The 22,916-nt window shown below is 43.1% G+C and overlaps 1 protein-coding gene across 8 annotated transcripts in view; it reads right to left on the bottom strand.

Moving 5' to 3' along the window:
* Rbms3 (RNA binding motif single stranded interacting protein 3) overlaps positions 1-22,916 on the bottom strand; it is a 1,349,634-nt gene that overhangs the window by 793,269 nt on the left and 533,449 nt on the right. For all 8 annotated transcript variants that reach the window (XM_031343072.1, XM_031343074.1, XM_031343069.1 and 5 more), the window contains exon 2: positions 17,593-17,766. In XM_031343072.1, coding sequence (XP_031198932.1) covers positions 17,593-17,766 — 174 coding nt within the window. The remainder of the gene's footprint in view (positions 1-17,592; positions 17,767-22,916) is intronic.

Genomic DNA, 22,916 nt, shown 5'->3' on the forward strand with positions numbered 1-22,916 from the left:
TGACATCAGGCCAGTTCAGCCCTCCAAATGACATCAGGCCAGTTCAGCCCTCCAGATGACATCAGGCCAGTTCAGCCTTCCAGATGACATCAGGCCAAGTCTGCCTTCCAGATGACGTTGGGCCAAGTCTGCCTTCCAGGTTACACCAGCGCCAAGTCAGCATCACAGTAGAAAATTTCAATGAAGGGTTGACAAGATGGCTCAGAGAGTAAATAGTTGCTTTTCAAGTGTGAGGGCCAGAGTTTGAATCCTTAGCATCCATTAAAAGTTAATAGACCTGGTGGATGGCTAGCAAGCTCAAAATTGCAGATGTGGAAAGACACAGGGGTCCACTAGAATAATGTGGGTAGCTAATGAGCTCTGGGCACAAGTGAGACACAGACTCAATATATAAGGTGGGAAAGTAAATGGGGAGTATATACAACTATACATAGTATACACACAATACAATACAAACAGGATTAATTCTGAAGATATCATCAGTCAGAGCAGTTCTACATTTTCAAAAAAAATCTTAAGGAAGCTTCACAAATATGGAGGGGTGTAAACATACACATACATACTCCTATATTCATATATAGGCATCATATACACATATACATATGTACACATAAATATAATTGTAAGAGCAAAAGATGATTGGATACAGTCTCAATGAGGCTGAATAAAGGCAATAATTAACTATTTCAACATAAAAGCCTATTATAGTTTATGTCAAAATAAAAGAGATCATATAGTGCGTTTATAGCAAGGGAACAAGGCATTTTTGAGGCATGGTCTTATGTAGCCCATTTGGCTTTCAACTTGCTATGTAGCTGAAAAAGAGCTTCAATTTCTGATTCTCCTGCTTCCATCTTCTAAGGGTTGTGATTACAGTGTGAGACACCACACAGGGACCATGGGTGCTAGAGATCAAATCCAAGGGCAGGTGCATGACAGGAGGGCACTCCATCTACTGAGCTCTTGCTCTGGCATCTCGATAAGGAGCTTTTAGGAAAAGCATTCTTGTGACAGCAGATTCCTTGGCCTATTTGGACTGTATATAATCTGAGATCAAAGGACTTGAGTGGATATGGCATTGGCATTGTTGCTCCCCAGAAACTCACTAGACCACTGGGGACAGGAGAAGAGACACATCAATATGCCTCCCCAAACGTCTCATACCACTAAGTAAGCCCTCACATCCCAGTACCAATATCAATGAAGAATGGCTAGAGGTAGATTGTCAATGAAAGGTGGATGGGTTGGGTTCTTTACTCTGATTATTCATAAGGAGAACAAGGGAAAAAAGAAACAAACACATAGGATTTGTAATAAAAACAACTTTTCAAATAACACAAAGCTTTATCGGTTCTCACACAAAATAAGAATAGTGGGTTGGCTAAGGGGCTCAGAAGCTACAAGTGCTTGGAGCAGAAGACTGACAATCCTTAGAACCCATCATTGAAGGAAAGGACCAAAACCAAAACTGTTGTCTGCTCTCTCTCTACACATACACACACACACACACACACACACACACACACACACACACACACACCATGTTCAAACACACAATAGTGATGATTTTAAAATAAGTGATGATTTTAAAATATGATTAACTTTTCATAACTTTTACAAACATTATTTATCAAAGTATACTACAAGTCTTGGCACAGAAGCACACATCTGTAAACCCAGCATTCCAGAAGCTAAGATAGGAGGACTACAAGTTCAAAGCTAGTTTGGGCTCCTTAGCTGACCCAGACAACACCATGAGCCTCTGTCTCAAAACCCATACACATAGGAAAAGATGTTTGCCTTGCTCACATCTGTCCAAATGTCTTTATCTAATTACCTTGTGTGGGTCTTGTGTAGGTAACCATAGCTGCTGTGTGATCCTGTGTCAGTTTTTATTTTTTAAAACCTATCTTTAGTAAGTGAACTTAAATGCTTTAACCTCCCTTCTAGCCCACCACCCACCAGAGATAGAGGAAAGGAAAGGTTAATAGGGCAAAGACGGATGTTTACTTGTTTATAAGTAAATAGTTCTTTGGAGTGAATCTAATCTCCATTGTGAGAATATCAGCAGTTTAGTTCACACAAATCAGCACAGGTAGCTTGACCCATTTACGAATCAGCAAGGTCAGTTCGATCCAGAAGAAACCACAAGGCCTAAGTCCTTGGAAGTGCCAAAAAGCTGCCAGAACCCCACCAGAAGTTCTATAAAGTCACAACAGATGATGGCCACCAAAAATCAGCTGGCGAGGCGAATCAGTGAAGCCTGGCGATGACCAGCACAGAGTGGCAAGGCTAACCAATACCATCCAGCATCATCCACCGTCTCTTGGCTTGTATTCACACCCTTTCCAAACATCACGTGTCCTCTCAAGCATCTGCTCCAGCAAAACATCGCATGCTTTTCCCAGGCAGCTTCCAGAAAAACACCACCTGTCTGTTCTCAACAAAACATCCTCCCACCCACCTGTGTGCTTCAGCATAAAATCCTCTCTTGAGACGGTTTCCAGAAAAACATCATATATGACACAACTGAGCCTCCAAAGAAAGCAGAAATTTCCATTTCAGTCACGCTGCAGCAGCCCCGTCATATCTCGAAGGCAGCATGTTACAGCACGCCATCCTTAGACTCTTAGTTTCTTTCCACCAAGGTCGAGACGATTCAAATCCTGGCATAGGCAATGCAAATGATCCTCTCCCTCCTATAGCGGAGCTATTGGCAGTGGATACTTGCTCAGGCAGCGGCAATTATTCTTCATTGAGGATGTAAACACTGGTAGGTTTCTGTGCACCAGTGGATGACCTCATATCCTTGTACACATGGGCAGCCCTATCTGGACTTAGTGAGTTATAAAAGTAGGCATGCGGTTGGAAGAAGGGGTGTGCTCAGGAGGATATGGTAGGACTGAGGGAGAAATGGGAATACATGATTGTATAAAAATATCAGACATAAAGAAAAAAAGTTTAACTAAAAATAATTGTAAGTAGTAATAACAACCTATTTATATAAAGTAACTATATTAATAACAAAAAGTCAGTCATCCCAGGGAGCCCCAGGGACTATCCCCATACCCATTACTAGGTCTATAAACATGTATCTATACATGAGTTCTGGGGATTGAACACAGGTCTTTAGGCTTGCAAAGTACATACTTCATTGATTGAACCATCTCCCCAGGCTCACTGAATGAGAGGTCTGCTACACTTCCTCTTTGCTCTATCCTGCTGTGGGTATTAAGTGACTCCTTGTCTGTTCTGTATGTGCTTCCTGTCCTGAGTGATTGTCTCAGTCAACCAAATACTGAGCATGCTCAGTACTATTTGTGGTTTCTCACCAGTGTCTCCAAGAATAAATAAGAAGGAACACTGAATTAAGATTTAAGTACGTCTAATTTTAGAATAATTATAAATTATTTTTATTATTGTTAAAGAATATATATTTATAATCAAACATATCAGAAAAGACAAACAATTGTCCTTCCTGGCCAAGGAAAAAAGAAAGTTGAACTTTCCAACTTAATTTTAGTCTATATTTGAAAAGTTTCAATGTTCCAAAAGAACTTGCATGAGTTTTATAATTGAAGGGGGAGTGGGAGCCTTAATAGATCTGCACATATGAGAGAGTCCAAAGGGCCTCAAAGAGCTGCACTGATGAGATGACGTCACTCACAGTCATTGCCTGTGTCTACTGCAAAGGACCTCAAAGAGCTGCACTGATGAGATGACGTCACTCACAGTCATTGCCTGTGTCTACTGCAAAGCTTGGTCGCATGAGACCACATTGAAAGGACTTTCATAAGAGTGATCAATAACATTTGCCTTTCCCCCAAAAGGGTAATGGGAGCTGATCAGCAACATGATAAGCTTAAAAAACCATGGTGCTTCTCAAAGGGGAATGACCAGCATGCAAGCACATGAGGTCATTGCTCGCTTCACATGCTTGTTTTAATATGACTGTGTCTGCCGTGTCACCCGCAGAGGTCACAGAATACTGATAAAGGGCACTGTTGACAGCTCCAGCCTCTAGCACAGTAGGGATGATGAGCCAGGGTCCTTCTCCATCCCGTGCCTTCTGTAACAGTGCTCCTGCCCTTTCCCTTCATCTTTAATTCTTCTCATGTATTGGATTCCTTGTTACAAAGAGAATTTAATCTTACCTCCATTGTCATCATGAATCTTAACAAGATTCTAAGCAGTCATCTAAAATACCAGGAAATAGTGAATTTCTATATGGTTAATAATTCAAACTGACCTATTTAATGGGCTGTTTTCTTAGATTAATACACTTTAAGTTGTGTGTGTGTGTATGTGTGTGTGTATGTGTTGTGTATGTGTGTGAGTATGTGTGTGTGTATGTGTGTGTATGTGTGTGTGTATGTGTGTGTATGTGTGGTGTGTGTGTGCGTGTGTGTGTGTGTGTGTGTGTGTGTGTGTGGATACAGACATGTTGCAGTGTGAATGTGGAGGTTATAGGGCAACTTGAAAGAGTCGCCTCTTTGAAATCATCAGGCTCCATGATGAGCACCTTGACTCCGTGAGCTATCTATTTAGCCCAATGCTAAGATTAATTTTAAAATGATGGTGTTTGCGATCCCCGTGAGTATCCTATGCCTGTAATCCTGGAGGAGCAGAGGCAAGAGGATTAGGAGTTAGTCATCCCTGCCTATGTAGCCAGTTTGAGGACAACCTAGGCCTCAGGGCAAACCAACTATCTAACTAACTAGCTAGTTACCAAGTTACCAGTTGCTCAACTAGTCAATTAATCAACCAGCCAGCCAAACGCAGATCGGACTGTCAGAGTTGGGATAGAAGAAGAGGAAATTTCCTAGAGTTCCATGAGGCACAGGCCTCTGAGGCAGGAAAGGCGGCCAAGCCTGTTAGAAAGTTCCATGTGCTTCCTAACACCTTAAATAGATTCTGAGTTATATCCATCCAAGCCAGGCACTGAAGAGTAACAGGGTGTCACAGGCAGGTGACATGGCTGGGTGGTACCCAAGGCAGATGAAATGCCAGGTTTCCAAACTATGGGACAGCAATCTCAGGAGAGAGAAGATGCCCCAAGTGGGAACTTCTCTGATGACCCAAGTTTTAAAATGAGCATGATATCTACCTACTCGGTGGCTCACAGAGGATAACCCTGTACTGAGCAGCTTTTGTCACATTATTGAACTTTACAGAAGGATCTCATGGAGAGAGCTGTGCTTTCCCGCTTTTAGAAGGGAGGAACTTGATGTTGAGACATTCTCTGACTTTGCTCGTGTCTGAGTACCCACCTCATATCCGCTATCCATCCAAGTCAGTTCTGTAGTCTCATGTATTATTGGGAGCATTATTCCAGCTCCCCATCTCCCAATGGCTCAAAGGCTCACTCACATTTATCCCTGGAGAAGCACTTCAGACCCATGAGGTGTATTCATCTGTCTCCACGTACTCTTTTCCAACAGTTTCATGAAATATGAATATTATGGATGCACCCAATGTATGCATTCTGCATGGAGACATGCCTTATTAAAGGTGGAAGAGAGCTGAGGGGTCATGGCTGGGACTCATGCACTCTAGGGAGGCTCTGAAGTACACTTAACCTTGAAAGCACAGGCTGGAAGCAAACATTCTTTTTGTAAGGCAAGTCTTAGCCCCTGAAGGATTATGCAAAAGAAGGGGAAGATCTTAAGATAGGAACACCCAATGCCTTCTCCTTGAGCCGTGTACAAATAAGAATCGACAAGCAAGCCATATGGCCAAATATTGCAGCTGATACAAGCTTATCTTTAAATATTGTGATATAAGCAGGAATTAAATTTTAGTGTATAATTCCTAACACTTTTCTCTGCCCTGGGCATGGTGTTGTATGCCTGTGATCCCAGCACCTTCGGGAGGTAAGGCTGGAGGGTTGCTGACGATGGAAAGTGGGCAACCAAGTGATAGTAATGAGGCTTCAGATGCAAATGGGCCTCCTGTCCTGTCCCTGGGAACTGCAGAATAGCTTATACTTTCACACTAATGTCAAGAATTTTAATGCATTTTGTCCTTGCCCTAATCCTTTACGGAGTGGTGAGCTTATAGCTGATTGGTTAGTGTTTTTTGGTGAAGAATAATTCAAGGAAGGAATGCATGGGTGTTAGTGGCTATGTTTAGCCAGATTTATAGTGATAACCAGGGAAAGGGGGAGTAGAGCTGGAATACTTGAGAGCTTCACATCATTCAGGGACATAATCTGTTATAGTGATTGGCACTGAGAAAAAGAGTCCACATGAACTAAATGGGACAATAAGAAGTTTTGAGGGAGCTAGAGAGAGGGCTCAATGATTAAGAACATTTGTTATTCTTCTAGAGGATGTAGGTTCAACTCAAAGCATGCATATGGCTGAGCCATTTGTAACTCTAGTTCCAGGAGATTGAACACCATCTTCTGGCCCTTGTGGACACACACACACACAGAGATACACACACACACACACACACACACACACACACACACACACACACTGAATAAACAAATTAACAAAGGAATACATTTAAAAAAAAGAGAGATGTGTTGAGGACATTTCAGAAATGTGCAACACCCTGAAAATCAGAGTGTTTTCAAAAATTTTTCCAGGGAAAAACTATTTCAAAAGAATCCCAGAAGTGCCTTAGCATTCATATTCCTAAGATCTGCCAGGAAAGCTCTCTAAAGCCGTTATGTCTGTGGTCCAAGGAAACCCGGATGTGGATTCAACTTACAGTAATGCAAAACCTGAAATAGTCAGAGCAATGATAGCTTGGTAGGTACGTAGAATTAATTAGATACGGTGTCACGACCGGTGTCACGACAGATGTCAGGACAGTTTCCCCCAAAATTTCACAGGAAAGCCTGGGTAGCCTGGCAATATTCTATGTGGTCAGAATTCCTGCAAGCAGTATGTACTGTGTGATCCATAATGAAACTTTGATAGTAAAGCTGCATTTAGGACTCAGGAAAAGTAGAGGCACCAAGAATGTTCAATCATGATCAAAGAAAGCTATAGGCATCAGGCAAAACATGGCCAAGAGAAGAGCTGCATAGGCTCCAAAATAGCAAAGCCATGTAGACGGACTGCCCGAGCCCTTGGAAGTCCACCCTCCACCGAGCTGTGTCTTGGATGCCAGGTGTGGAGCTGGAGGCCTTAGCATTTTACTCTGCTGGCATCAGACTGCCTCAGGCCAGTCTATTACCACTGTTTGCCGGTTCTTACCTTACAACACAGGACTACTTCACCTGAGTCCATCCTGTCACTGAATCTGGAAGTATACAACTTCCTTTTTTGACTTTTAAGGGACCCAGGATTCTGAATCGCATGAGTCCTGGAGGAGACTGCGAGTTTCTGACTTCTGAGTGATACTGGGACAGTTAGGATTTTGGGACACCTGGTGGGAGACCGTGTGTTTTGTATTGTGCGGTAGGCATGGACTGAGTGAATGAGGAGAGTTGCTGTCATTTGGATGAGTCTCACCAAGATAGGTGTGCCGAAGACATGGTCTCCACATGTGTGCTCCCACCACAGTAGAGCTTTCTAGAGGCCTGGTAAGAGGTTCCTACATCATGAGGAGCATGGAAGATGGCCAGGAAACCCCAGCCTCGCTGTCTCTCTTTGTTTCCTGACCTATGTTGTAAGCATCTTGTTTTAGTTCTCAATACAATTGCTGGCTAGTTTTCTTATCAGGTACCTAAAGTACCACTTGATCTGAAACATCTAGATTTGCGTGGTGAATAAAATGTTTTCTTTATAAGCTTGCTTGTCTAGGGTATAGATGTGCTGTTGGAGTAATGCAGCTTAAACAGTTAGTGGCAGTGACCAATACACCGAGGAAAGAGATAAACTGAATAGAAACTGAAGAAGCACCTGGAATTAAGCCGGAAACATCAAAAAAAACAAAGGTTTAAGTTCTAGCAGATTAAGAAGGAGATAACAGGACTTTTATTTAACAATATAATAGAAGAAAACATTAAAACCTTACAGGATATAAATGTTCACATATAAGGAGATCAAAGTTTCCCCATAAGAGTGAATCTAAGCAATGCCACACCCAGACAAGCTGTAAGCAATAGTCAAGGACAAAAAGTCTGCATTAACACTCAAAGTAAAGAAGGGGACAGCTTACAGGGGCGTCCTAAGAAGGCTAAGAGCATACTCCTTAGCAGAGACTATACAGGCCAAGGGAGAGCTGAATCATATATGCAAATTACTAAAGGAAATACCCCCCCCGCCCCCCCCCGCAAACTAAGGATGCTGTCTGTCGAAGTGGTAGGTACTTTCCAGAAAAGTTGTAACTCAGGGAGTAGCTGCAACAGAGAAAGAAACTGTAACTGAGGAAGAAGTTGTAACAGAGGAAGAAGTTGTAACTGAGAGAGAAGCTGTAACTGAGAGAGAAGCTGTAGCTGAGAGAGAAGCTGTAACTGAGAGAGAAGCTGTAACTGAGAGAGAAGCTATAGCTGAGAGAGAAGCTGTAGCTGAGAGAGAAGCTGTAGCGGAGGAAGAAGTTGTGACTGAGGGAAGTTGTAACTGAGAGAGAAGCTGTAATCAAGGGAGAAGCTATAGCTGAGGGAAGACATTAATACCAGAACTGCCTTGAATGAATGGAGTTCTCTAAATTAAAAATAAAACATGGTAATTAGAAATTTTTAAGATATAGAACTTACTAATAAAAGTCAGTACGCTGCCAAATCCATAATAACAGTGAAAGGACAGTGTCTGAACTCCTTTTCTTTAGTATGAGGCTTAGAGAACACAACTATTGAGGCTGGAAAGAGCTCAGTGGTTACTATAACTTAGTGTTCTTTCAGAGTTCAGGTCCCCTGTACCCCCAGGAACCTGAGATTCAATGTCCTCTGTGGCTTCTGTGAGAACTGAACATACACATGCATGCGTGCGCACGCGCGCACACACACACACACTACAGAATTACAAAACAAAACAAATAGAAAAATGAAAATACAAAAAGGTGAAACTATTAACAGCAGTAATCGTAAAAACATGTAAAATGACTCATAAATATGTAAATTGTGTTGTCAAAAATGTTTAAGAATGAGGTAGAGTAAGAGTTTAGAGGGTTTTTTTAAAATTTTGTTATCAGTCAAATTTAAGTCATTATAGATTTAAAATTCCCTATTAGAACTATAAGCTCTCCCCAACCCATGTGTGTGTACATGTGCAGACAGAGACACACACACACATATACACACACAGACACAGACACACGCACACCCGTAGACACATGCGTGCGCACACACACACACACACAGATACACACACACACACACACGCACACACACACACAACATGCACAAAGCAAAAAAGCTATAGTAGATACTTAAAGACAAAATGTAAGACATCAAAGTATACTGCTATGCTTTTGATCATTTGATGCAAACACTTGGGGGTGGATCAGAGCTGAAGAATGGAATCCACTGACAGCGTTTGTACTTGCAAATGAGAGCTCAAAAGCTAAACAGAACTGACTGCTGCCCAGAGAACCCGCTGGTGGTCTCTCCGGGCGCCTTGGGTTTTCTCCAAAGCTGTGGATGGGTCCAAAAGAGCACGGTCCTGAGGGGGAGTTCAGAGCACGGTCCTGAGGGGGAGTTCAGAGCACGGTCCTGAGGGGGAGTTCAGAGCACGGTCCTGAGAGGGAGTTCAGAAAGCATGCTTTTCAGGAGAACCACTGGCAGTCGGCAACTGAATGAACTTTTCACTAGACTCTGTCCACTAGACTTAAGTCCCAAGGCTCTGAAAGGTGTAAGGAGGACATTTAGATACCACTTCCTGGTTGGGCAACATCACACAGTGTGGAGAGCTTGTAGAGCAGACACCAGGCTTATTACAGCCAGCAGGCACCATGCCCCGGTATCGAGCTTTTTTTAGTCGACAGTTAATATGTAATTATGTTTTTTTAAACCGTTGTAAGCTGGACATTCCAATACCAGAAACGAGACATTGAACTTGTAGCTAGTGAAGGATCTTACCCCACCTTCAAATGATGGCAGCCATGTTAGCTCTGTATGTTCGCTGTGGAGAAGCGTTTGTTGGAGGAAAACGCTAGCCTTTCACATGGAATCCTAGGAAGGAGATGTTGAATGTGTTTAATCTCTTGGTCTCTGGAGAAGCTGGGCAGGGCAGGAGGTAGCCATGATGCTAAGGCAGACATTTAGGGAAAATGATCATTGGGTATCCTAGAAAGATCTTGAAAAAAACTTGCATGCCCTCTCTCAATTTTAGGTTTTTAAGTTTAAATCATTCCGTTCTATGTAGAGACAATAGCTCTTGTCCCCTCTCACAGAGATACACACACACACACACACACACACATACACACACACACACACACACACACACACACGAAGAGGAAAGTCCCATGGTTCCCAGAGTCTAATTAATGATTACTGGGCCCTTCCCTCTGTTGTTGCTCTCCTGGAGCAATTTTTATACCTTGAGGAGATGGAACCCAAGAAGATTTATGTTCAAGGGATATGAGTTTTGATTTTATTTGCTTGCTTGTTTTTTTTAAAGGGCTATAGTGGGGGGACTATGTGATGTATCCTCTAAACCTGAATATTTCAGAGAGAAAAGGGGACACTATTAATAACTAAATGGGGAAATCAGCATTTAAGGAATATTTTAGAAATTATGTTAGAAGTATTCTTATGTAAATAGCTACCATCCATCTGCCTCAATTTTGAATAGAATAACTGGGTTTCAGGAAAAAAAAAATCTAACTCCTATTTGTGAGTTTCCAAAATTTGGGAACACTGTATCAGTGGTTCTCCCCCCAAATGCTGTAAGCTTTTAAACACAATTCCTCATGTTGAGGTGACTCCCCTCATATATAAAATGATGTTGTTGCTACTTTCACACTGTAGTTTGGCTACTGTTGTAAATCGTACTGTAGATATCTGATACACTGCACTATAGGGTGGCCAAGTCCACACATCACTGAAGAACTCTTATGTCCCGGGTTCCTTCCTGTAGTTGTGATTTACAACACCCTGACACAAAACTCCCCAGGGAAGGGAGGCTCTCTTTGTCTTATGCTTCCAGTTACAATGCATCACTGAGGAGACATTGAGGCAGGAACCAACCCAAAGCTGGTCACATGATAGGTCACCCAGTCAACAGAGAAAAACCAAATGTACCCAGGTTCCCTTGCTTGCTTCAGCTGAGCACCCCACTGCTGGCTTTCTGCACTCACATGGTCCAGAGCCCAGCTCAGGAACTGATGCTGCCCACCCACATCCAAGGTGAGTCAATTAGCAACCATGACAATCCTCCCACAGGCCACTCCTATCTGGTGATCCCTGACTCATGCTCTCTTCTAGATTGTGTTGAGCACATTTAAAACCAACCAGCAATTTTCTTTCACTATTGTCTTCAGTGAAATACCTTTAACTTTCAGGATAACCAACGGAATTGACAAATGTCTTGCCAATTAGCCCTTCAGTGACTGGATACAGTGACTCTGCCACCTGAGTAATCCAGGATGAACCTGGTCTAATCCATAAACCCTGTGACAAGTTGTCCCTTTCTAAGACAAAAGGAATTTTGCCATCTGAATTCCTTAGGAACCTACGGTTGGGGATACTCCTCTGGATTATTCGGGTGATCCCTCAAAAGTCACCACAAGCATCTTTTTGCAGGAAGTGGGAGAGGTCAGACACCAGACAGAGAGGCCAAGGTGAAGAAGATGAGAAGACGGAGGTTTGAGGATGCTCTATTGCCAATCTCAATGATCAGAGATGGCCCGTGAGACAGAATGCCCTGGAGATGTTTCACCGTAACTAGAAAAGCAAGGAACCTTTTTCCTAGAGCATCTCAAAGGCTCTTCAGAGAGTTCTTCCCAACTTCCCAACGAACTCCTTGATTTTGGCTCAGTGTGACCTTTTTCTAGACTCTGACATTTGGAAATGTAGGAGAACGCATGCGTGGTGTTTTGAGCCCCTGCATTTGTGGAGGTTGGTTTCTTTGGTCATAGGAAGTTAGCACAGTGAGATGCATAGAGGCACCGAGAAAATACTTGCTCAGGCTGTGACTAGTGAAATTAGGAGATGGAAGTAAAGCTATCGGCTTCGTGTTGCTACCCAGATACTCCCGGGATACCAGGATTCCCCACACACCCACCCCCCAGCTAGAAACAGAGGCTAAAGGAAGTCTGTTGAGTCATATAAGCCGAACACACGCGGGCTGATGCTCCTGAAACCCCAGGAAATTAGAGAACTGGAAATGTTTAATCAGCCTGGAGAGCTCTATGCAAAGACAAGAGTTTCACAAAGTAGGCAGAGCAACTGTCATCCCATTAAAGGTCACTAAATTATATGACTTAAGAAAAACTGGGAATCTATGCAGACGAGATTCCAACTGTGGTCTAAGACCACAGAACCTCCGTGGTTCCCAGGCTGCACGGAAACCATGGGATCTACTTTCATGTCTCTGCAGCCCCAAATATTTCTCTAGTATTTCAGTGTGCAAAATGGATTCAAGTGAAAATTATGAAGTAATCAATGTCTTCCCATGGGGTCATCCTATCCCAGCTCTCCAGATCTCCCCATAGTGACCAGCTGTTCACAGTGAACACTGGCTTACATTCAGATGAAATGGTTGTGCTCACAAGACAACAGCAGAGGTAGGTGAGGGTAGGAGAGGCAGGAGTTTAATGTGATCTGCTCAGGCCTGGGAAGGCAGCTGGAAAGAAAGTTTAACGGTTGGATTAAAAGAGAAACGTCAAGGGAATATTAAAGCCCAATCTGAGAGTGACCTTGAACTCAGAAACATAACACTCAGCTTCTCTTCTAAGAATATTCTGATCTGATATTTCTATTTGTCTCCGTGTGATCTAACAGAAGGTAGCAATGGCGGCCTGCGTAAGAGGTCAGAAAGTGGCCGCACAACCTCTGCTTTGCCTGCTAGTTTAGAAGACAGGCTAATGTTTACTTTTCAGCCCTACCAACGGATGTAAAATTAAGAATTCTGCAATACAAATGTTCTTCTAGGGAGTCTCATGCACATTGAAATGAAATGATTAGAAAGAGCTAGATCTGGAATACAAATACGTCATTATTCTCAGGGGTAGGTGAAGGCATGAGATACTGTGATAGAAGGCAGTGTGGGAAATAAGATAAATATGAAAACTGTGGAAACTAAGGTAGTCCATTTGTAGTAAAATATTTAATTTTTCTGAATTTAATTACACTACCTTTAAAATGATGATAATGATCATAACTACCTCCTTGGACTATTTTGGAAAAAAAACTATATATGACATAGTAACAAGCTTGGAAAATACAAAATATGCAACAAATATCAGCTATTCTAGATGACCTTTGAGTCAATAATACGAATAGAAATACTTTATTATATTATGATCTGTCTTATTTTGGTTTGCAAAGTAATGGCTGAGAGAAAAAAAACTAAATAGGCAGGAAATGTGGAACTGGTAACTAGAGTAATGCTTATTACGTTACATGGTTATATGCAGATTATATGATTATTATGAGAAAGTGCTTATGTTTTGAGCATCAGGTGGATCCAAGGCTAGAATAAACAGCTACTCAAGTCTCCCAGTGCTGTGTGCATGCATGTGCTGTGTGCATGCATGTGCTGTGTGATGCATGTGCTGTGTGCATGCATGTGCTGTGTGATGCATGTGCTGTGTGCATGCATGTGCTGTGTGATGCATGTGCTGTGTACATGCATGTGCTGTGTATATGCATGTGCTGTGTGATGCATGTGCTGTGTGCATGCATATGCTGTGTGCATGCATGTGCTGTGTGCATGCATGTGCTGTGTGCACCCCCTAATCGACTCTGCTTTCTTTCCCATTGCTCTCTCAGGCGACTCTCAGCAACTGTTTCTTCACTTTAATGAGGCTGGGAGATGGCTCACTGGGTAAAGCGCTTTCCACGCAAACCCTGGGACCTGACTGCCGTCCCAGAACACAAGGAAAATCCTGAGTTTTACAGGGCTCATTCTAATCCCAGCACAGAGGAGGTGGAGGCAGGACCATCTCTAGGCTTCACTGGCCAGCCAGCCTAGCTAACTTCGCAAGATCGAGGCCAGTGAGAAATTCTGCCTGCAATCAAGGTGGATGGCCCCCGAGGAGTGACAACTTAGCGTATCCTGGCCTCCATACGTATGCACACCTATGTACAACTGCACTACATGTATAACCACACAAACAACACTTTAGTGGTTCTTCATCACCATTAGGTGTAATATAGACTTCTCCCTCTAGATGACCAAGTGCTGCTTACTCTGTGTGCTGATTAGCTTTGTGTCAACTTGACACAAGCTAGAGTCGTTTGAAAAGGGGGAGCATTGGGAAATTGTCTCCATAAGATCTGGCTGTAGGGCGTTTTCTTCATGATGGGTGGGAGAGGACCGGCCCCTTTGGGGATTATGCCACTCCTGGGCTGGCGGCCCTGAGTTCTATGAGAAAGCAGGGTAAACAAGACACTAGGGCAAGTCAGTGAGCAGCATCCTCCATGGCTCTGCATCAGCTCCTGCCTCTGCATCAGCTCCTGCCTCTGCATCAGCTCCTGCCTCTGCATCAGCTCCTGCCTCTGCATCAGCTCCTGCCTCCAGCTTCCTGCCAGCACCCTCCATGGCCTCTGCATCAGCTCCTGCCTCCAGCTTCCTGCCAGCACCCTCCATGGCCTCTGCATCAGCTCCTGCCTCTGCATCAGCTCCTGCCTCTGCATCAGCTCCTGCCTCCAGCTTCCTGCCCTGTTTGAGTTCCTGCCCTGACTAATTTCAGTGGTGGATTACAATGTGGAAGTGTAAGCCAGATAAACCCTTTTCTCCCCAACTTGCTTTTGGTCATGGTGTTTCAGTGCAGCAATGATGACCCTAATGAGGACCCCATGGCTTGCAGCTTTCTCTCTGACTCTACTTTCTAGTCTCTTCTCAATAGACTCCTTCATGTGAATTTTTTCTGTGTGGGTTTCTGTTTCTCCTGAGATCAGCACAGACTCCTGTCCCTGTCATTCACTTGGAGTCTGAGAATGGACAACTGACCACCTCATCTCAGAGCAGCATTCTCTCTTGCCGCGGGCCGGCCGATCTGGGCCTCCCTCAACCCGCGGGAGAAACAGGGGTCCTAGTCAGGTCAACAAGGTGTAGGCGAAGAAATGATGGCAGAGATGACACATGAAGTATAGGATCTAAATGTATTTCTTAGAAATGGCATCAGACTTACAGTCATTGTAAAAGAGAAATGAAAAATCTGGCAGCTCAACAGTTGAGGTACCTCTGAGGCTATCTGAAACATACTGGGTCTAAAGCAGCAGCTATCTCCTCTGAACTGGTGCTGCATCCCCCGGGCCCAAGCGCTCTGGGCCCGGGGGACTGCAGATTGCATGAATCTGAGTCCTAGCCCATCTAAGCTCTAGTGCTAGTCCTGCATGCGAGTCCAAGTCCTTCTTCTCCCAGTTCTTGTCCTAATACAAAGTGACAAGCAGGCTTACATAGCATACAGCAAGCAGGACTGATGTCAAGAGTCACGTAGGCAGGTGGGGGTTACAGCAGGGGTTGCAAGACTGAAGTCACTAGGCAGGTGACCCCCACACCAAGGTCAGCAGGGTCTGGTAGCTAGGTGTGAAGCAGGAGGAAGAGGAGTGGAGCCCTCCCTGTTGAGGTAATTAGGTATTCCTATGCTAATTCTCTGGTTCTAGCTGGAGGCAATGACCAGGAGATTACAATCTAGCATTTCCTGCTAATTCTCTGGTTCTGGGGGGGGGCAGGCAGTGGGGGGTCCCGACCTAACACTTTTAGCTAATGTTCTAGAGTGAGGGAAACCCTTACTTTGAGAGCAATTGCAAGCTATGGACAGCTTGGTATTAAACTAGGATAGTTGGAAACATTGTGTCGGCCAGGAGACAATGCCCAATCTTAACCATTAACAATCATTTCTTGGGGTACCTTTATGCCTAATTATGGGGGCATGTTGACGATTGGAAAGACTAATCTGGAACACGACTGAGTTAGGGGATACCAGCGACTAGTCTGAAATCCAGGAGGCACAGAATCCTTTTGGATTCTTATTGCCTCTTATCCTTAATCAGGATTTTATCCCCGATATTTTGGATGTGACTGGAGTAGACGAGTGTGCATAGCACTCTCTCAGTCTCCAACACACCAAACTAGAGTCATGGCATTTAACACTGCTAAATATTTTTCTTCTTCATTTGCTTCTTTATTGTTCTTTATGTTTATTTATAGGCTGTAAAGACTATTTTTAGTTGTAACACTGGTCTCCCCATTCCTTAGGAAGGGAGAACATGATAACAATAAATAATTATAAATGAATAATACTGATGGCTAATGTTGAAGGAGAGGGTAAGAATAGTTATTAGCGATCATCTAAGTTATTTAAAGTACCTAAAACTATCCCCATGAACATATTCATGTTTATTAAACCATCCATCCATTCAATATTTACTTAGATGTAGTTGAGGATGACCTTGAACTCCCCGATCTCCAGCCACCGCATCCCAAGTACTACAATCGCAGCTGTGCATAACCATGCCTGCTGTGCACAATGCTGGGGAATTAGACCTAGGCCTTGGTATAAGCACCATAAGAACTATATTAGCTGAGTTGACTCTGCGTCTACTTGTGCATATACTATCTCTCACGTGTCCTACTGGATACCAGAAGTCTAACTACTGTGTTCAAAGTTCCTTCAGATTCAAATCAGTTATCTCCACCTTGCCTTGGAACAAAGTCATAGCAACTCTCATTTTGAGTAAATTTCCTTCCAGTGTCTTTACAACACATTGCTTTAGCTTAGAAATCCTACATAATTTATAACTTCAGAATTGTTAAGTTTTAACCATGTGGTCAAGTATGGAAGTCTAGAAACAATGGTTGAATGGCTGCAGGCCCCGCATCTACCAGGGCTGAGCAGCCAGAAGAGATGCTTTGAGCCCTGCAAAGACCTGTGCCCAACTCTGTAACAATCAACAGAGTAATGATCTCCCTGGCCAACAGTCTCCACAGTGCGATGTTCAGTAATACAAGAACCTTAGTGTACAGTGGTTGGATCAGGACACATGAAAGCACAGTGGCAAAAAGAGGCATCTTATTCTAGAAGGTTCTCAGATTCCACGAGTTTGTTTCACCTGCCCTGTAAGTCACTTATGCCAACAACCCAAGTTCTATGTAGTAGCCTCTAGAAAATACCTCTGGCAGCTTACATCTGTACAAATAATCCAAAAGTCCGTGGAGCCAAGCGAGGGTGTGCAGAATCTTCTAACTTCTCTCTCGGTCTTACATTCCTTTCCCTCCCTAGCACAACAGTGGCCAAGTAGATTTATAATCAGCAGCCAAGATGAAAACAGAAATAGTCATACACTCAACCTCACCGACACACAATTCTGAAAACCATGCTAATCTGCACCAATTGCAAACAACTTAGAATAGAACATCAACGGCCAGCCAAACATTTGTCATCTAAATGCTTGAGACATTCCCACGTCTCTCCTGCTTTACTCAAGAGCAGCATGTTTAGGAAAACGATCCATTTCACAGAAAGACCAACTTAAAATACAACCATGCTGAGTGTCCAAATACTGAGAGATGGGGTACTTACCACGGGGTGGCCAGTGCAGTAGGTGTAGCTGGCATGAGACTGGTAGTGTAAGCTTGCTCTTGGGAAGGAGTATGTGTTCCAGGCAGGTTGGCTGTTGCTCCACTGGGAGCTGAAGCCAGGGCTCATGGTCACTCGTGACTTGCTGCTTTGATAGGCTCTCACTGTGGAGTTAGACTGTGGAGAAAAAAAAAAAAGATGTGATGTTAAGACAACTTTGTCTGAACCAAGACAGCCACACAGCATCGTGCATTCTCCTGTACGGACAGGGTAGGCAACTCAGCTCACCATGGAACCAGCCACTGGCTGTGGAAGAAACATTCAGTTCTCTTCTGATTGAGACTTAAGTGTCTTCCCTGTGTTACAGTTTTGCCTAGATCGACAAGCACATGGCATCGACGACACTGACCTCGTCAAAACCATTTTCCCCCTAGCTACAACATGCAAATACGTCTTTTAGAAATGAGTGACGCTTTGGTGGGGGTAATAAGCATCCTACCTTTAATTATGCAAATGACCTTCTGTACAGAGGTTACCCTGGACGCTAGTCTTATTCTCCTGTGGTAAATAAGAATTTTATTATGAGGATCAGACTGAGACACACATCGGTGCCCAACTCTAAATGGCCTTCATGTTCTATGGGTCTATTGCTCTCCTGGGGAGACATTGACAGAAGTCTTGGCATACTCTAGCAGGTCACCATTGTACCACCTCAAGCTAGCAACCTGGTGCAGGGTTTGAAATAGCCATTGACCTCCAACCAGTTCTACCCATGTCACTGAAAATGGAGGAGTGGTAAAATATTAATTTCCCAGATGCCAAGTGGAACTGGCTGATCACAATGACATATAGGGTAGAATATACTGCAAACAAAACTCTCTGTTATCTCCTCTGTCTTTGGATGGCCACAGATTAGCAGGCATATAAGAGTTTCTTTTCAGAGAACACTTTCTATCATCAGATTGTGAGAACCACTTATCCCAGTAGCGCAGTGACTTTCACAATAAATCCTATTTATAAACCCATAGAGCTTGCCAACTCAATCACTGGGAAAATGTGCTAATCGTATTGCTATTATGTTCTGTAAACCCAGTGGGAAAGAAACTTGCATCCAAGATCCCATGTTCCTGTTGGGTTACGTTCTAATATCAGGTACCTAGACTCCCGACATTTTTGAGGACAGATCTTAGCATCTTGTGATAGCTAGACCTGGAAAGCAATTCAGTTCTTTAAAAAGAAAAAACAAACAAACAAACAAAACAAAACAAAAAAAAAATTAATCCACAGAATCAGCCTTGTTGAGGTGCCCAGTTATATCCAGTTGTCCATGCTCCTCCATGCCCTCTACCCATCATCATGATAACCACTTGTGTGGTACACAGAGGTCAAACGTCAATAAGAAGGGTAGACTTAGCCATAAGAAGGACTTACCAAGGGGCTGGGAGCTGGCTCAGTCAGCAAAGGCCTTATCATACAAAATAGGAGGGCCTGGGATTAGGTTTCCAACATCCACAGAAAAGCCCAGTACAGTGAACGGATTCTACCATGAAACTTCCCTTGGGTCCCAAGGCAACCTCACTTCCTGCTCCCTGAATACCCCCACCCTCATGAACTCAGTTGCTTTCCTGGGTAACTCTTCCAAGACTTGAGCTTATAATCCATGGCTATTGTTTCTACATTGACATGACATTGTATGTACAGAGAAGCTTGTGACCCGATTGCCCACTCCTCCCAGTCCAGTTTTGTTCACTAATGGCTGCACTCTGTCAGTGACCATTGACATGGCAAATGGTGGTCTTTCTCCTCTACAGCCTGTTCTCCATCTGTTGGAACATTCACACTCAAGCCTCTTATTCTCTCTCTCTCTCTCTCTCTCTCTCTCTCTCTCTCTCTCTCTCTTTCTCTCTCTCATTCTCTCTCCCCCTCTCTTTTTCTCATTCTCTCTCATTCTCTCTCTCCCTCTCTCTTTTTCTCTTTCTCTCTCAAAATCCATTGTCCAGTTTTAAACTCCCTGCTGGATAGAATATACAACTCTTGATCACTTAAAGGAAACCAAAATTTAAATTATCATGCAAAAAAATGAAAGGGGTTATTTGCTTTCCTCTAAACCTTTATCTTCCCATAACTGATTTTTAAAAGTATTACAGCTACATTTTGAAAGCAACTGCCTTGAAGTCTTAGTAATATCGATTCATTTCCAACACCAATGACCAGGGTCATTGAATCCCATTGAAAATTTTTAGTAGATCTTAAAGTGTTTTGCCCTCTGTCTCTTCCTTTCTCACTCTCCATGGTTAAGGATCCCATCAGCTTGCAACAGAGCTTCTGGAATGGAGCGGAGACCTTCCACCCTAGGCCTTGAAAGACCCTTCATGATGTTGTTGGCAGATTTTCTACAAGAATGCCATTACAGTATTTCTTCTGGCTGAAAAACATTCATACTTTCACTTTTTACCATATTAATATCTCTTGACCACCTTTCCCTTCTAATTTTTTCCTAGCTGACACTTTAAAGGCAATTACTGGGTCCTTTCTATGCAATAGTATCTATTACAAAACGATTGACACCCTACAATGTAGTCATTGTAACTTCCATAGAATGCTAAATGCCCATATTATCCCTTTAAAATGAGAACAAGCACTTTAAAACATTGGTCAAATTGACTAGATTATCCTGCTATTAATGATCTGAAAGGCAAAACATACTTGGATGACTAGTGGCTCCCAAGAGGGACTAAAAACCACTGGTCATGAGGAGAGTGTAAATAAAGCTGGAACCATATAGCAGGTCTATACTACTAGCTAGAACTAGATGGCTAATGTAAAATGACCAACAACACTAAATGTTCCTATGAATTGAGGTCTTCATTTCAATAAGTTATTTCGCCAAGGGAAAGTACGTTGAATACAAAAAAAAATTTCATATGAATATGATGAGTGGGGAAGCTATCATTGTTATTTTGCTAAGTGGCTACAGCAAACTGCCTTCTAAATGGTTAATGTTTATTCTGACAGATCTGTCTGACTTTCAGCCTTGGTCAGAGACGCTTCTTTTGTAGTGGGAAGCAGTTAGTGCAGAGATTCATAAGTGGTCACGACGCTAAGAATAAACGACGGAGTGCTTAGCACTAAATAAGACATCCATCTCAACCCTATAATCCCCAGAAGGCTCCGGGAACAATGTGGAAGAGAGGTTGGAAAGGAGGTAGGAATATGAGGGAATGGGGATGAGCGCTGTGGAGCGCCATCTTCTGGATAGGGCTTGTCTGCTGCGCTGGCCAATGCTCAACAGCTGAGGTTTTCTGTACTAGCCTGCACCCAATCAAACCAGTCAAATTAGCATGCAAAGGGGATGGACTCCTAAGGCCCCACCTCTAGATGAGGACCTTCTCATAGTTGACAGCCACTAGGGGAGAGAAAACTGTTCATCATTATGGTGTGGCCACTGGTAGGCTGCCCCTGCTCCAGTGGATGGTCCCACACCTATGTGTATACAGCCAGCAATAACTGGACTCAGTGGGATATTAAAAAAGAAAAACGATAAGGACATAGAGTTAGGAGTAGAAATTTTAGGGGATCCTGAGAAGCATTCAAAGGTGGGGGAGAGGGATAGATAAAATCAAAATATGCCATATATATGTTTAACAGTTTCAAAGAATAAATAAAATATTATTTAAAAAATAAAATCTGGTTTGTTCATAATATCTCCAATTTGGACGTCATCAGCAAGCTACAATTAAAAAAATAGATTTTTTAAATTGAGGTATATTTACAGTATGGAAAACTTTTTAGCTATCAGTATAAACAGACTCCTGGTATACACCAATATATGCAAATGTTAAAATCATAACAAATTAAAGATGACAGAGACAGCAGAATAAGTACATATGATATCATTTACATAAGGTCTGAAGTGCAAAAAATACGTCCTTAAGCTACCATGCCTAACAATTGACAACCACTTGCAAAGGCAAAATTGATTTTCTCCAATGGAGCCTCACTGGACTCCACACACTGAAGGACAGATCCCAAGCCCAGCAGTAGATGGCTAACACAGAACAAATTCAATGGTAATTTTGACATTTTTTCTTATATTGCTTTGCTTGGGCATAGTTTACCTTACTGACCCGTTACTTGTCTATTATGCTCTCCAGTTTTGTGTTTTTATGAGTTTTGTGAATGTGTTGTTTTGTGCCTTTTCTTTTTAAAATTTGCCTGTTGTTTTTCTAAAGAGAGAGGGAGAGGGGGGTGGGAGTGAGACAGACAGACAGACTGAGAGGTTGAAGTTGGATGGGTGGAAAGGTGAGAAGGGCCTGGGAGGAAATGGAAAGCAAAACTATGATCAGAATATATTTTATGAGAATATTTATTTTCATGAAAAAATAAAACCACGTGCATATATAAAAAGAGAAATCAGGCATGCTTGCTGAGCCTACCTTGAGAGAAATGAATTTTGAAGGGGGGGAAAAAGAAGTTTTCCATAGAAACAGAAATGCTTGCTCTCTTATTTGGGGCTCACTGTATAGATGGGTGCAGCTGCCAACACTCACCTAAGTGAACAGTTAGCCCCTCTGCCCTATATTCACTCTTAATCATACTTCAATCAAAGAAAAACACGCGGTGTTGCAAAAGCAGTAGAAATCGAATCTGCAAAGATAACAAAAGAAGAGAATGCCTCAATCATCCCTGGATCCCCATTCCCTGGACTCTGTAACGGGCTAATCGGAGCCCCACTATAGTTCCTCTCCTTGGCACACCTTCTGCGAGCCATGCCAGGGAGCATGTGACAGCCCCAAGGCAGGAAGCCAGAGGAAAGAGCAAAGACGCTGGACAAAGGGCTTCTGAATAGCCAAGAGCTGGCAGCTCTGTCTCCCTGTCTGCCAGGCCAGGGGTCAGGAGCTGCAGACAAAAGAGCCCTCTTGCATGCTTCCAGAAGGCCTCGGAGTGGTTCAATCTACGCTGTCAGTGCTAGCAAAAAAAGGCAGAAGAAGAATGCACTCAGAAAATTAGTAGTGTGGGTGCTGGAGACTTAGCTTTGTTGGTAGACTGCTTGTGCAGCAAGCCTGAAGCCCTGAGTTTCCATTTCCAGAACTTACAAACTGGATATTGTGGAGCATTCCTGTAACTTCAGCAGTCAGGAAGTGGAGGCAGGAGTATTTGAGGTCCAAAGTCATCCTCAGGACTAAATAGTAAGTTCAAGGCCAACCTAGGCTATAAGGTACCTCATCTATAAGACAGAATAAAGAGAGACTGGACAGAGAAGAGGAGAAAGAGATAGAGGTAGAGAGAGAGAGAGAGAGAGAGAGAGAGAGAGAGAGGGAGGGAGG

This window comes from Mastomys coucha, unplaced genomic scaffold, assembly GCF_008632895.1.
Source record: "Mastomys coucha isolate ucsf_1 unplaced genomic scaffold, UCSF_Mcou_1 pScaffold23, whole genome shotgun sequence".
Classification (NCBI taxonomy): domain Eukaryota; kingdom Metazoa; phylum Chordata; class Mammalia; order Rodentia; family Muridae; genus Mastomys; species Mastomys coucha.